Raw genomic sequence first — 13,211 nt, 5'->3', positions numbered from 1 at the left:
GTACTAGCTGCTAGTAATAATAGGGCTTGAAAGTGCTACATCACAGCATAGCAACAATTTCAAAAATTCAAAAACTGGATCCACTTGGATCCAGTTTTTGTATGGATCCAAACACACTTCAAGCCGTCTTACTCACAGCAGGGTGATGTAGCCAGTGAAACTGACTGACTTGGCTATTGGGGGCGGGGTTACAACTGGCGGCGAAGTAAAAGTCACGCCTGCATACGACATGAGTGAGTTGCTATGCACCCACATACTGAGGCAATAGCAAAGTCACACCTTAGTGGATCCAAAATAGAAATCTGATGTCAACTTACTACTCCCTGGCCGTTTTGACGTCATCACTTTCAAGCCCTATACTACCACGTGCATGTCACTTACGTTCGCATGGTCAGTCTGGCTGTCACTTGTTAGCAATCCTGGCTGTTTTGGACAAGAATCGAAACAGTAAACGCGCGAATCGTTGTCCTCCTCTGCAGTAGCACGCACACCAAAAAATTCCCCTGCACTCTGCAGCTTGTGCAACAAGTCTGAAACCTGTCCTCAACTTCCAAGTCAGCACAACTACCTCCAGTCCAGGCGCGCACAACTGCCACAAGCCATGCAAACTGGACTACAAAAATATTAATAATCCGGTCACTGAGAGTGAGACCGTAAAACCGCTATGCTACAGAACTGCAGTACAAACCCTGTAGCCATGGTAGCCTCGGCAGTTTACAAAGCCTACATATGCCATGGGTGGCTAGCTGTTGAATAATGCTCTTGTCAAGGTCTCTGATGCGCATGTATAATGTCACAACTGCAATGACTTCTGCCAGCCGAAACCAAGTCCAACTGAGGAACGCCTCGGCTTTGGCTAAGTCCTTTGCTTGGGGCGGACGCGACACACAGCAAGTCAGGTTCCTCTTTACTGAGTCTTTAGTTTCGTTAGTTTCAGTGTAGTTATGAATCTTGCTAGCTCTGCTCTGTGCGACGTAAACCAACCTCCTGTGTAGAACCCAGACCATCTACAGCTTCTAATGTCTGGTCATGATTATGTAGCCACACAGCCTGATAAGGTCACATCCAGACAGTTGTCCTGAGTTGAGTTGAGCTGAGCACCGTAGGCTGAATGAAAATATTCTGCTAGGTTTGCCACATTTTAGCGTCCCCTGTGCGAATTTTCAGAGTGGAAGTTCTACCCTTTCCTCGCCCAGCGCCAACTGACGAATGCTCCTGTGAAGTCACGGTACGAGTGTGAACGGATCGCGCGATCGTGTCCGAAGTCTGCATGCGGTGACGACTGCCGGTAGATCTACAAGTGCCTTTTGTTACATTTATAGCCATTGTAGGTAAGTGAGTTGGAAACTTCGTAGCAGACGCTAAAAATTACAATCATGGCATTCGGTTTGCTAGGGTGTGGAGTAGGATGTAAGATCGACGATGTGCATGCCCAGATTCCATCCAAATGCCAATCAGTATCTCACTGCTAATAATGCTTGCCTGCAGGGTCAGAAAGCCTGGAGACTGCACCGTGCACGGGTGGAGAGCAGCTGGGAGTAGTGAAATACCGGAATTGTTCTACTCCCTGGTGGAGAGGGTGTTTCGACTCAGCACGGTGCGAATGCGGTGGTCATCAAGCCGGCCTCCACCACATTCGCGCTGAAGACATTGTGGACAACCATCCTTGGGCCGAGTGTGCACTGCAACACGGTAAGAAGTATTCCTGCCACATTGCCTCCTGATCAAAATGTTGTGTCTATATCTACTAGTGCGAGCCACTGAAGTGCGGATTATGGCTCAGGTGTAAAATTGCATAGGATGCAGCACCACTGTGAATGACAGACGCTGGGCTACCTAACAGCTACCTGGCACTGTCGTATTCAACCGTTCGGATTGCACTGTCCATACACCAGACGTTGTATTATGTAGATTGAAACCCTGGTACTATAGCAACATGCATCTCAGCACATGCATGTGGGATACAGTAAGAAAAGTCAGTGCTCCACCAACATTCAGTGCCGCTATTGGTAGCACTGGACACTTTGCTCACAATGAGTCATTGACCAGTAGCACCAAAGACTTTCCGTGCTAACTGTTTCTAAATGCACTGCATCTGTTTTCAGCGCAAACAATGTCACGGTCCCTTATATAAACTATTCAGTCACTGCATTATGATCACAATTGCATTTGGGCAGCTTGAAGGCAGCATGTGGTGGTAGGTGTTCTACTCCTTTGCTTCAAGACAGTGTTTTGGAAAGATTCTGCGATCTAGTGTAGATGAGGGACATGTGTTTTAGCAAGACCAAAGGTCAGCGAGTGTCAACTGCTTGCATAGAATCAATGTCAAGAGCTTGGAACTGTAGTAGTAAGGATGGCATGCCATAACCAACCCAGAGGCCAGACAAGCATACTCAGGCTGCAAAGGAGAGAAGGAGAATATAGCGGATGCTGGTCGCGGAAGCGAGTGGAACATTGCGGACCACAGCAGTACGCATTTTGAAGTGTACGTGACTGCACCATTTTCTTTCTACTTTCGATGAAGATGACTGCTGCAAGTTCAAGCCAGTTGGTTAGCGGTTGCAAAGGGTTTTAACGAATATTTTGTTTTGTACTTCGATACGAAACCGTTTTCATATGCCCAGCACCCCACCCGGCCTTTCTTCTTAAGTGCAAGATGAAAAGAGGTAGATTTACACTATAATATCAATAAAGAACATATCTTACCTGAGGTTGCCCCTTCACAAGACCGGTAAAGCAGTACGCCTGTCTACATGAACAGTGTTTCACCATAGTCACCAGAGTACAGAGTACATAGTACATAGTACATAGTACATTGTAACAGTACACTTCTGTATGCGCCCTTATGGAGGACAGATAGGGCCGATGAAATCTGCACGTGATAACCATGTGACCAACCAACCAACTAAATGTACACGGCTTAGCAAGTGCCTACTAAATAATTATTTCAATACATAATAGGCAATTTGAAACTCGGATGTTGAGCCATAAATAAATGTGGAAGAGAAAAAAACAAAAGTTTTGTGCCTAGTTATTGCACTTTCTGACTGTATATAGTACCATGTCACAGTGATGGAGAGTTACTCTTAACTCGTATCCATATGTTTTTTTCTCTTCCACATAATAGGCAATAGATCATTGAGGATGGGGGCTTTCCTTCGGATGCAGAATACTCGGTCAAGGCAAGTCTCTGCGAACCGTGAACTAGTATTTTACTTCGTAGGAAGCAATATTCATCAAAGTACAGGCACTCTGCCAAGTTCCTGCTTGGTGGGTACGGAGTCACGTGACTTGCAGCTACATGACGCGCGACAGCCATTTGCACCCCTCTGCAGCCCTTCTAATCTTGCATATAGCCTCCCTTGACGTCGCGTCATCGTGGTCATTTCTTTTCATGTTCCTCGCCCATTCTAAGCACCTATAGCCACCACAGCGCGTGGAAATTTCCATCTTGCACCTGTTTTGTTGGTGCATTGAAGAGCAAGTATCTCCCCTCCTCCAACTTATTTTAAGCGCTTACCAAAGTGTGTGGCATCTTGCACCTGCATGATTGTGATTACAGGCAAGCCACATTATCATTATCATCCTTTCACACAGCCTTGCTTGCCTTCCTGCCATATCTCAATTTTCTTTTCTCACTCACGGACCATGTGAGTTTGGCACATTTTCCATCCAGGACTTTTTGCGCTCACCAGACCTCAAACCTTCACAGATTCCTTCCTATGCTGCTGTATAAATACCATACTAGCTGTGCATCACCGTAATCAGTTGTCTGAAGATTGCTATATAGCATGAAACTTTAAGTTACGACAATCAAGACGCGTGGTTTTTCTGTGACTCGTGTATTTTAATATTCTATTTTTATAGGCAATAGCAAAGTAGTGTCCTGTACATAGAGATCTGGAGGATCTAGCATGTACGAGTGCAGTGAACAACATCCACTTGGAAATTGTTTGGGAACACATGTTCCGCAAGTTGCACGCTCGAAAGTCCAAACAGCAATGACATGCAAGAGACATTGTACAGGATTTTGAAGGGGCGCGTGCCCACGTGACTCGCGCATGCGTGCAGGTTGGGCTGGCTGCTAACTCGCGTTAGCTGAGTCAAGGCTAACGCTCGTGATAAACTGTACGGTACAGCTGTACTGGCCAAGTTTAAATCACGAGACAGGAATGCGTTTCCAGTTTACATCCAAGTGTAGACCAGCTGTCACGGTATCACATCAACTTACCTCCCCCCCCCCCCCCCCCACCTCTCCAATTTTGAGATATTGCTTCGGCGAGTGTTTGTATGTATACAGATAGATACACAGTACACTGTTAACATGGTCAAAGGTATTGTGCCACAAATTGAGCTCATGTTTTCCAATTCGAATCCAAATCCTTCAACAAGGGGAAATGCTTCTGCCATTGGCATTGGCAGTAGAATTGCCTTGTTGCAGCAGCATATTTATAAACCAAACACCGTGTCGTTCAAGAATTGAACTTGTGATGTATTTCGTATACAGATGTGTGTGTATGTGTGTGTATGTGTGTGTGTGTGTATGTGTGTGTGTGTGTGTGTGTGTGTGTGAGTGTGTGTGTGTGTGTGTGTGTGTGTGTGTGTATGTATGTATGTATGTATGTATGTATGTATGTATGTATGTGCATGTACCTGTGTGTATTTTGTCTTCCCTGATGTATAGGGAGTACTGTGACCATCACACCAGTCAAGTGTCTGCAGTAACACTAGCACTGCCGGTGACATGCCGGTGGATTTCTGGTATTATGTTGTCAGACCGGTGTGGTTCGACTTGTGCAGCAATGTTAAACTACCACACGGGGCAATAAGAGATCTACTGGCAAGTGTTGATAACCTTCCTCCAAGTCTCACCATTGTTAGACAGCGCCCTGAAACCGGTTGGCAAGGCAAGCTCGTAATACCCTGGTTACTGTCAAGTGGCAACACAGGTGCTGCAAAGTTTCTTGGTATCCTATCCCAGTGTGGATCAGAGAATATTCAGATGTCATCAATGTTATCCAGTATCTGGAAGACCATAGTGTTGGAGAAACAACAAACTACTCCTTGCGGTAAGTCTCTTGGAAAGTTGTTATCCTAGTTTCATTTGCTGAATCGCAAACTTCAACTGGGATATATATATCGCTGTGAGATTTTTTGACCGATGGGTTTCTTCTCTTTCTTCACCTGATGGACAACTGGATAGATATTTAGACTAGGGTGGCAGTTGGGATACTCTCATACTCATAAGACAGTACCTGTGTCATACTACGAATTTTACAATAACAGTGGCTCAACAACTGACAATTGCATAGTTATGCTGAGTGCACACAGTAGGACTGGCAATGGCAGTTACATTGTACATACAAGTTTTGTACATGTATTGCAAGATCCTAGGCTATAGGGCTCGAAAGTGGTGACGTCAGCAGCCTAAATTTAACGACAAATAACGACCTTTGGATCCACTTGGGTCCAGATTTTGTATGGGTACATGTACGTTAGGGTGGTTTTCCTTCGCAGCATAGTGACACATCCACCGGTAGTGATTGGACTAGGCCCTCCCGGTCGTGGACCCACACTTACCGGTAGATGTGTCCCTATGCTGCGAAGGAAAACCACCCAAACGTGTATGGACCCATACAAAAATTGGACCCAAGTGGATCCAAAGGTCGTTATTTGTCGTTAGATTTTGTCGTCTGACGTCATCACTTTCAAGCCCTATTCTTGGAAGCCTGTACTCATAGCCTGCACGACGTGTATGGGATTAAGCAATGTTGTGCGTCTTTCTGTCCAGAGTTCTTTCGTGAACCAACCAAGAACAATGTGGACATCATTTGCCATTCTCTGTCTAAGGTTCCCCCATTGATATTGATGGCTGAGATATCAGTACTCCAAAGACACAGTGGCATTAGTGCCAGTACAATTGCCACAATAACAGCAGCAATAGCGGCGTGTAAAACGGATGATTGCTTTCCAGCAAGATCAGCAATAAAGGCAATGGTAGACGATGTGGTATCTAGTGGCCAAGCACAGTGTGCACTGTTTCTGAATGTGCTAGTATTTGGTGCAACACTAGACGACTTCATTCCGGACCAGGTCACACAGCTCAGAAGGACTGTGTCTGCCGGCATTGGAACACACTCTATACATGACCTCTACATTGCGGTGTGTGTCAATTCTCAACTTCCATCAGGTTAGTACCAGTGTTGGTACCGATGTATACAACCAAAGTAGAGCTTTAGTGCTAAGGCTGTGCTTCTCCTCTTGGGGTGAAACAATATACCGGAAGTTGGTTGAAAGCGCCGTTACTGGTGGGATATTAGTTACTGTAACCTGTTTGCGGCGTATTAATGTTTGCTAATTTTCCGACAAGAGCATAACGCGAAATATTAACCAATGTGAAATCAAACTTCAACAGTGGGTGTGTATGCATGGCCATAGTGTCCTGCAAACATTTGCCATTGCAAACTCGCTGATTCTGAGAAATCGTGAAAATTTAGTGACTCGAATACCGGGCGGTTTAAAGTAGTCTAACAAACGGTGATGTGCAGCTATAGACATGATGGTGCCATGAGTAGTACACTCTTGCCATCTTGACTGACTTTGGGTGATGGGTTGAAAAGTTACTCAGTCGTTCAGAAACTGCAGTTACATCATTGATTTTGCAGATGGAACGTGCATGGTGCACTGTGTTCACAAAACATCACACGTCCACGTTCCCTCAAAGCAACTAGGCTTGCCGAGCATATGTCCAGTGCTGTTTTTAAAGAGCATTCTTGATTTTAATTTTGGGGGTGTGCATCAAAAATCTCCATGGTGTAGTACATGTGTTGCGTAGCCTCTGGGTAGAAAAATCTGGCCATACATTGATGATATCATAAGTGCAGATTTCGTTGATTTCAAGCTAAGTGGATCCAGTAATCAAATTAAGAGGTTAAATTCATCCTAATACACTCCTACCTAGCTAACACATAACCACCACCACCACCGCCGCCACCACCGCCACCACCACCGGCATCACCACCACCACCGCCACCACTACCACCACCGGCATCACCACCACCACCACCGGCATCACCACCACCACCGGCATCACCACCACCAGCAATACTACCACCACATGACCACCACTACCACCTGGAGGCGAACTATGTGGCGGGGGTGGTCAATTGGTGGTGGTGCTCTGGAGGCAAAAAGGCAAATAAAAATTTAAGAAGTTAGCCTGTGTAAAAAAATTGATTGTTTATCGTCCGCGCCCGCCCCAAATTTTCACCCTCCCCGCCGAATTATTTTATTTTTTAGTACTGGTAAATGTACTGTATGTACTGCGGTCTACAGCCTCTAAACAGCATGGCCATAGATTTTCGAAGGTCAAGTACACAGACTGAACCATAACTTAGTTGCCATGGGCTTGAAAAGTGAAATTGATCATCAGCTGCTTGATTTTCTTCGTTTTTTCTACGTAACGTTGGTTGTTCCACTTTTCATTATCCTCTGGGGTTGCGAACACCTGCCCTACAGCCATAAATGCATAATAAAAAATAAAATTAAAAACCTCCCGTCCGCCCCGAATTCTCAGGAAAATCTGACAATAAACAAAAAATATATTTTACGTGGCCTTAGCCTGTGAAACTTTTTTTCCAATAGACTCAAGTATTGCGTAATTTATAGTTATGCTTCGGAAGAGAACTAACTCCATGCATCCATTGTCGGATATTGTGTTCATGTATATTCCAATATAATTGCAGGTATTGTGACTGGACAGAAGAATGCGACAAGTTCAAAGAAACAAACGGCAAAAAGTGGAATTGCTGGTGAGCTCTCTTTTTCCAGTGTTGATTGCAATCACTCATTCTGTGTCCTCATGAACACAATACTTCTTCCCCTTTCGGTATTTACCCAAACCAATGGAGATGATCAGATGCCCATTGACTTCAAATCCTTTGTTAGGAAACGTAAGGAGCTGGCCTCCATCATACAGGTCCCGCAGCAATGAAGTTATACTGAAATTTGGCCACGTTTCCAATCCTCGTATGTGTCGTAGTACGTTATTTTGTGTACGTCGTGTGTACGTGGTGTTGGCACATGCGCGTGTTGCTGTCGTGTGAAAAGCAGTCTTTGTCTTGAGTTTGTCATGTCTAGTTGCGTTTCCGTCGTCTTGTCGCAAATATAGTCTTCTAAATATAGTTATCGTCGTCCATTGTCTGAGTGTAGAGATGGCACTGGACTGGACTGGACTGGGAGAAGGTGAAGAAAGTAGAGTTACAACATATGTATAGTAAAACCTATGTTTGCCGGAACATGTACCAAGCGGAATCCTGAATTGACCGGACACAGTTTCGTGCACCGAAGTGCTGTGGATCAAACGTGTATCCCTGGATCAAGCGGACCACTGTGATATCATTATTGTCCACCTTGTTCTTTTCTTTATGTTGGCCTAGGCTGGAACGCAGAGGATGAGCAGGCTTATCAACTGGCATTGTCAGAAGGACAGCAGATAATCCCGCATGCGAGGCTTCTTCTATGCGGTCCGGGCCGCTCAGGCAAAAGCAGCGTGGAGAGATCACTTGTGGATGAGCCATTTGAAAAGATAAGTGACAGCACCATTGGTGTGGAGCTACAAACAGCTGTCTGTACCATTGGACAGAGAGATGGCAAATTTGTTTGGCGCAAGGAAGCCGATCAAAAGATGCAACATCTGCTCATGGTGCTAATATCACTCAACAAAGCAGTACAACGAAAGGCAATTGAGGATCGCCTAGCCCAGCAACACGCAGTCCCAGTGACGGAACGCATAGCAGCGGAGAGCAGTCTGGAGCAAAGAATGGCCCAACCATCCACACCAAGTAGCAGTACAACAGGTGTTCGTTCGGCTGAGGATAGCGGGCACACAGCAGTTGTAACTAACGACACAACACATGACGTAACTGCCGGTGACAATGTGAATGCTGCAGTCGCCAAAGCTGATTCCGATTCTCCAAGTGTAGATCAAACGCTAGTTGCTTCATGTACCAATGTTCCTAATGAAGCGGATGTGACTGCTGATACATCTCCAGATGCTAAAGCCAACACAACTCCAGAAACAACGACTGCTACCATTGGAAACAATAGCCCAATCCATGATGCCGCTGATGGTGCACCTCCCACTATTCAAGCCACAGCTCCAAACTCACAACCACGGTTGTCAGAGGAAAAGGCGCTTGAAATACATGAAGCAGAGGGCAGCTGTGCAACACCCGACTCACCATATTCACCTGATCTACAGAGCCTTGAAGAGGAATTATCGTATGCAGCAATGCGGGTGGATCAGTTCATTGCTGATCTCAAGTACACCGATGTGAGTGAATACAACATTGAGGACTTGCGCGAATTGGTGTTCTTGGACATATGGGACTTTGCAGGACAGAAATTGTTCTCAGCACTTCAACATATGGTTCTGTCGTCAAGGCGCTGTGCTTATGCAGTTGTCTTCGATGCCTCAAAGCAAATGGAGAAAGTAGCCGAGCCAACACTTTGCAGAGGTGGTGAAGAGTACCCGCTAGGTAACAGCCAAGGCTCCACCAACTTTGACATAATGGAAAGCTGGCTGAACACAATCCATCATGTCATTGGCAATGCCCCAGACGTACCAGTGTATGCTATTGGCACGCACATCGACAAGCTTCCACGTAAAACTCGCCAACAGTCGCTTGACAAAATGAAAAAGTTCATCTGGGCCAATGCTGAGGAGAGAGCATACAGTCGCATTCTCGATGAAGTAGTGTTTGTTGACAACACTGTTGCTGGAAGCAAGGATCCTGATGAAACCATCATTCGTCTACGGCAGGATTTCATTGAGAAATTGGAACCGCAGTTCAAACAACCCATACCCATTCGCTGGCTACCATTCACCATTGGTACGAAGGAAGTTGCAAAGAAATTCAAATGCCCATGGCTGACGATTGAGCAGATCTACCGTCTTGCCAACACAGTGTGTGGTGGTGATGCTGACAACAGTCACTCTCAACCTGTTGATGTGGAAGCAATGTTGAAGTACCAACATCACCTTGGCCATATTCTCTACTACCCAGAGAACCGAATCCTGTCATCCAAAGTCATCATTGATGTGGAATGGCTGCTGAGAATCGCTTCACTTCTCTTTTGCCCAGAACCAAAGAGTGAGCAGGGAAAACGTCTTCGCCCACTCTACGAGCTACTGACAAGTAAGGGAATCTTGCTAGAGCATCTGATCATTCACCGCTGGCGACAACACGGCAAACAAACTGCAATGTACACGAAGACAGAAGAGCAACGTGACTATCTGTATGAGCTGATGGAGCAATCTGGTCTCATGTACAACACAAAGACCAGTATGAAGATCCCCGACCGAGAGGAAGTGTCGCGCAAGTTCTATGTTCCAGCCCTTGTAAGCCGGATGCCTGGAGACAATGCCGATCTGCTATTGGATGACTCAACACCAACCATCTACTTGTACACAGGAAGTCGCAGGTACCTACCACAGACACTGTTCTGGTGTGCCGTGGTAAGGTGTATGCAGAAGTATCAGCCACGCCAAGAACCACTTCTCTACCAGTCTGCTGCTCGGCTGAGATGCTACGGCATCTATTTACTGGTACTGGAGTACTTCAGTCACGGCATTCGCATCTCTGTTGCAGCTGAGGAATCCGCACAGTCAAACATCGGAAGTTCGTACTCTGCGGCACGTCCCGCTGACCTTCCCGCAATGTGTTCAGAAGCCCTGCTGTTTGTAGAGGAGCAGCTGGAGGATCTGAAGAAGTTCGGCCTTCAACATGTCAACATCAGCAGAGCAGTGCGGTGCAAGTGTCCCATCAACCAACGTCCTTGTCAGCGGCACAAGAAGAAGTCCTGTCCACGGACATCATGCCATCACTTTGCAGAGCTGGTGGATGGAGAAGTTCCACTATGTCCTCTGGAGTCACAGCCCAGTGTGGATGCCGGTCCAGTTTTGCAGTACTTCAAGTGCATTCCGTTCCAATATGTGGTATGTAGTATTTTTAGTATGAAGTTATCTGGATAGCACCCATTTAGTTTGATTTCACATACCGATTTGTTTACATCGCAGTATCGGTATACGATAACACAACAGTACAGTTAGAGTAATCATGCAGGCAGTCAACCAGTCTTTTTTCCTTACAAGCTGTTGCACTCACACTGTTGGCCCATGCTACAGTGACAAAGCGCTGAACACATGCACACACATTTGCCTTCCACAGAAATATCCAGGGAATCGGATAGACAAAGGCATTTTACATTGCAGTCCATGCATATGCAGGTGGTGTGATCCAGGGACTACTACTGTGACTTCCTGGTGTTATTCAATGAACTTCCCACCGGTTGGCATGGGAACCAGATGAAAGAAGAAAATATCTGCCTGTAGAAGGTAGATTCCACGTGTAAAGCCAAAGGCCGCAACACCAATCAGCCTTCACTTTCTCGCTCACTGGCACTCTGTTGTCAAGATAAAGCAGAGACGTGCACAGCTCCCTTCCCACTTCCATGCAAAAAACAACCAACCACCGACCCATGCTTTATCCAACAGTGGCTTAACCTTATTAGCAGGCTGCTAGAATTCAATTGAGCACAAATATTAATTTTAGTTATACCTGTGGCAGTGTGGATTTTTCCCATGGCTGAGTTATGACTGAAACTCGTTGTCATGTGTTTGTGTGCTTGCCCTTGTTTACAGCAAGCTGGTCAGCCTGACAACCCCGTTTCTGCAGCGCTTATGACAATGTCTGGCTTGCAACTCGCATCTACAACAGGTATGACAATATTGACAAGGCTACACTACACTATAATCAACAAACTGTATACTGACTTCAAATTTCGGCACAGTTCTCTGTCTCCAAATCAAGACCAAGTGCAGGTGTGTAGCTCGTGTGTAGTCAGCCTAGTCCGGTTACCACACCAGCAAATGGTTGTCATAGTTACTACATACTACATGGTCAAAATAGGGAAAATGACGGCTATGAGCTTGCCGGTGGTACATGGTCACCACACCACAGACGTGCTCTGGTACATGGTCGCCATACCACGGACGTGCCAGCTATGCCCCTGAAGCGTTTATGGAAGTAACAGTAATTTTCGCAACAACTTAACAGAAATTCTCGTATCAGCTTTGCTCAAAGGATAAGTGGTGCAATTGTAGGCCAACACACGGTGTTCTCTGCATGTTTTGTCCCAGTGGGACGTTATCGTCAGTGTGACTGGCCCCAGCCGCGGGTATTTAATAGCCGCAACCACTCAATATCGAGTGTCAATTGCAGTGCCGAACAGTGGGATTGAGTCAGAGTGGTTGAGTTTCACTAAAGTCTGTTGCTTGCGGCTCCTACCCACATTCATTCGGGGAACTTGTGACCCAGCAAAAGTGGAACATGGATGCTATTATCGTGGGTTTCAAACTTTCAGCACTTATGCAAGTTGCCGTAAGACATTAGTTATAGCGTAAATGTACGCCACACTTTCTGTGTATGTCCACAACTGTTGGCGTTTTCTAGAGAGGTTTGCATTTTTGCTATTTTCTGCCAGCAAAATACTGAACTTAGTAGTGTTATCATGAAACATTGCTTGTTCCATTGTCCAGCTGTCAGTCAGCTAATTCCCAGTACACAGCATACTACTCTATACAACACTGTATGCAGTGTAATGGGAATTCTAACACCATTGAAACAGGGTGACAGTTAGCCTGTAAACTCGATTTCCAAGAATCTTGAAATGTACCAATCTATCAGTGCTAACACATTCATGTGTAGGCTAGCAAGTTAAAACAACTGAAACGCAATTCTTTATCTTGAAGTGAAAAACTCCATTGCCAGTGAATATGTCTCTGGTTTTCGAGTGCTCCTTCCGGTTCCTCCATGTGACAAAGGTGTGTTGATGTTTGTGGTTGATTATGTGATGATTGGCCTGTGTTGTCATATTCTCCTGGGTGCATGCAGGCATGGCTACTGGTAGCAGTGGTGCGTGTGGTACCGACACAGACAGCAAGTCACTCGGCGCTATAGGGTCAGTACATGCAGTCTTGATACACTGTACATGTACTTCAGGGCAATATGCCTGTCCACGATCACTATCAGTCTTGTTTTACTCAAATTCATTACATCGTTATTACACACACTACATAGCTACTTCAATAGGGTTTTTTTATTTGCTTGTCAATACTTTTCTTATTGTCCGCTCGGTCTTGTGAAAAC

The 13,211-nt window shown here is 45.6% G+C and overlaps 1 protein-coding gene across 5 annotated transcripts in view; it reads left to right on the top strand.

The window, feature by feature from the left end:
* The first annotated feature begins 797 nt into the window (after positions 1-797).
* Positions 798-13,211, top strand: part of LOC135817317 (uncharacterized) — a 97,650-nt gene continuing 85,236 nt past the window's right edge. For 2 of the 5 annotated variants that reach the window (XM_065330478.1, XM_065330479.1), the window contains exons 1-7: positions 800-1,331; positions 1,489-1,692; positions 4,685-5,069; positions 5,792-6,190; positions 7,746-7,811; positions 8,439-10,999; positions 11,705-11,780. In XM_065330478.1, coding sequence (XP_065186550.1) covers positions 4,745-5,069; positions 5,792-6,190; positions 7,746-7,811; positions 8,439-10,999; positions 11,705-11,780 — 3,427 coding nt within the window. In that variant the 5' untranslated portion in view covers positions 800-1,331; positions 1,489-1,692; positions 4,685-4,744. Of the gene's footprint in view, positions 1,332-1,488; positions 1,693-4,684; positions 5,070-5,791; positions 6,191-7,745; positions 7,812-8,198; positions 8,245-8,438; positions 11,000-11,704; positions 11,781-12,956; positions 13,024-13,211 lie in introns of those variants that run through there. The other 3 variants (XM_065330477.1, XM_065330481.1, XM_065330480.1) reach the window with 3 other exon arrangements.

The sequence above is a fragment of the Sycon ciliatum genome, chromosome 5 (genome assembly GCF_964019385.1).
Source record: "Sycon ciliatum chromosome 5, ocSycCili1.1, whole genome shotgun sequence".
NCBI lineage: Eukaryota > Metazoa > Porifera > Calcarea > Leucosolenida > Sycettidae > Sycon > Sycon ciliatum.
The sequence above is the reverse complement of the archived record's forward strand: the minus strand, read 5'-3'. Positions and strand labels throughout refer to the sequence as shown.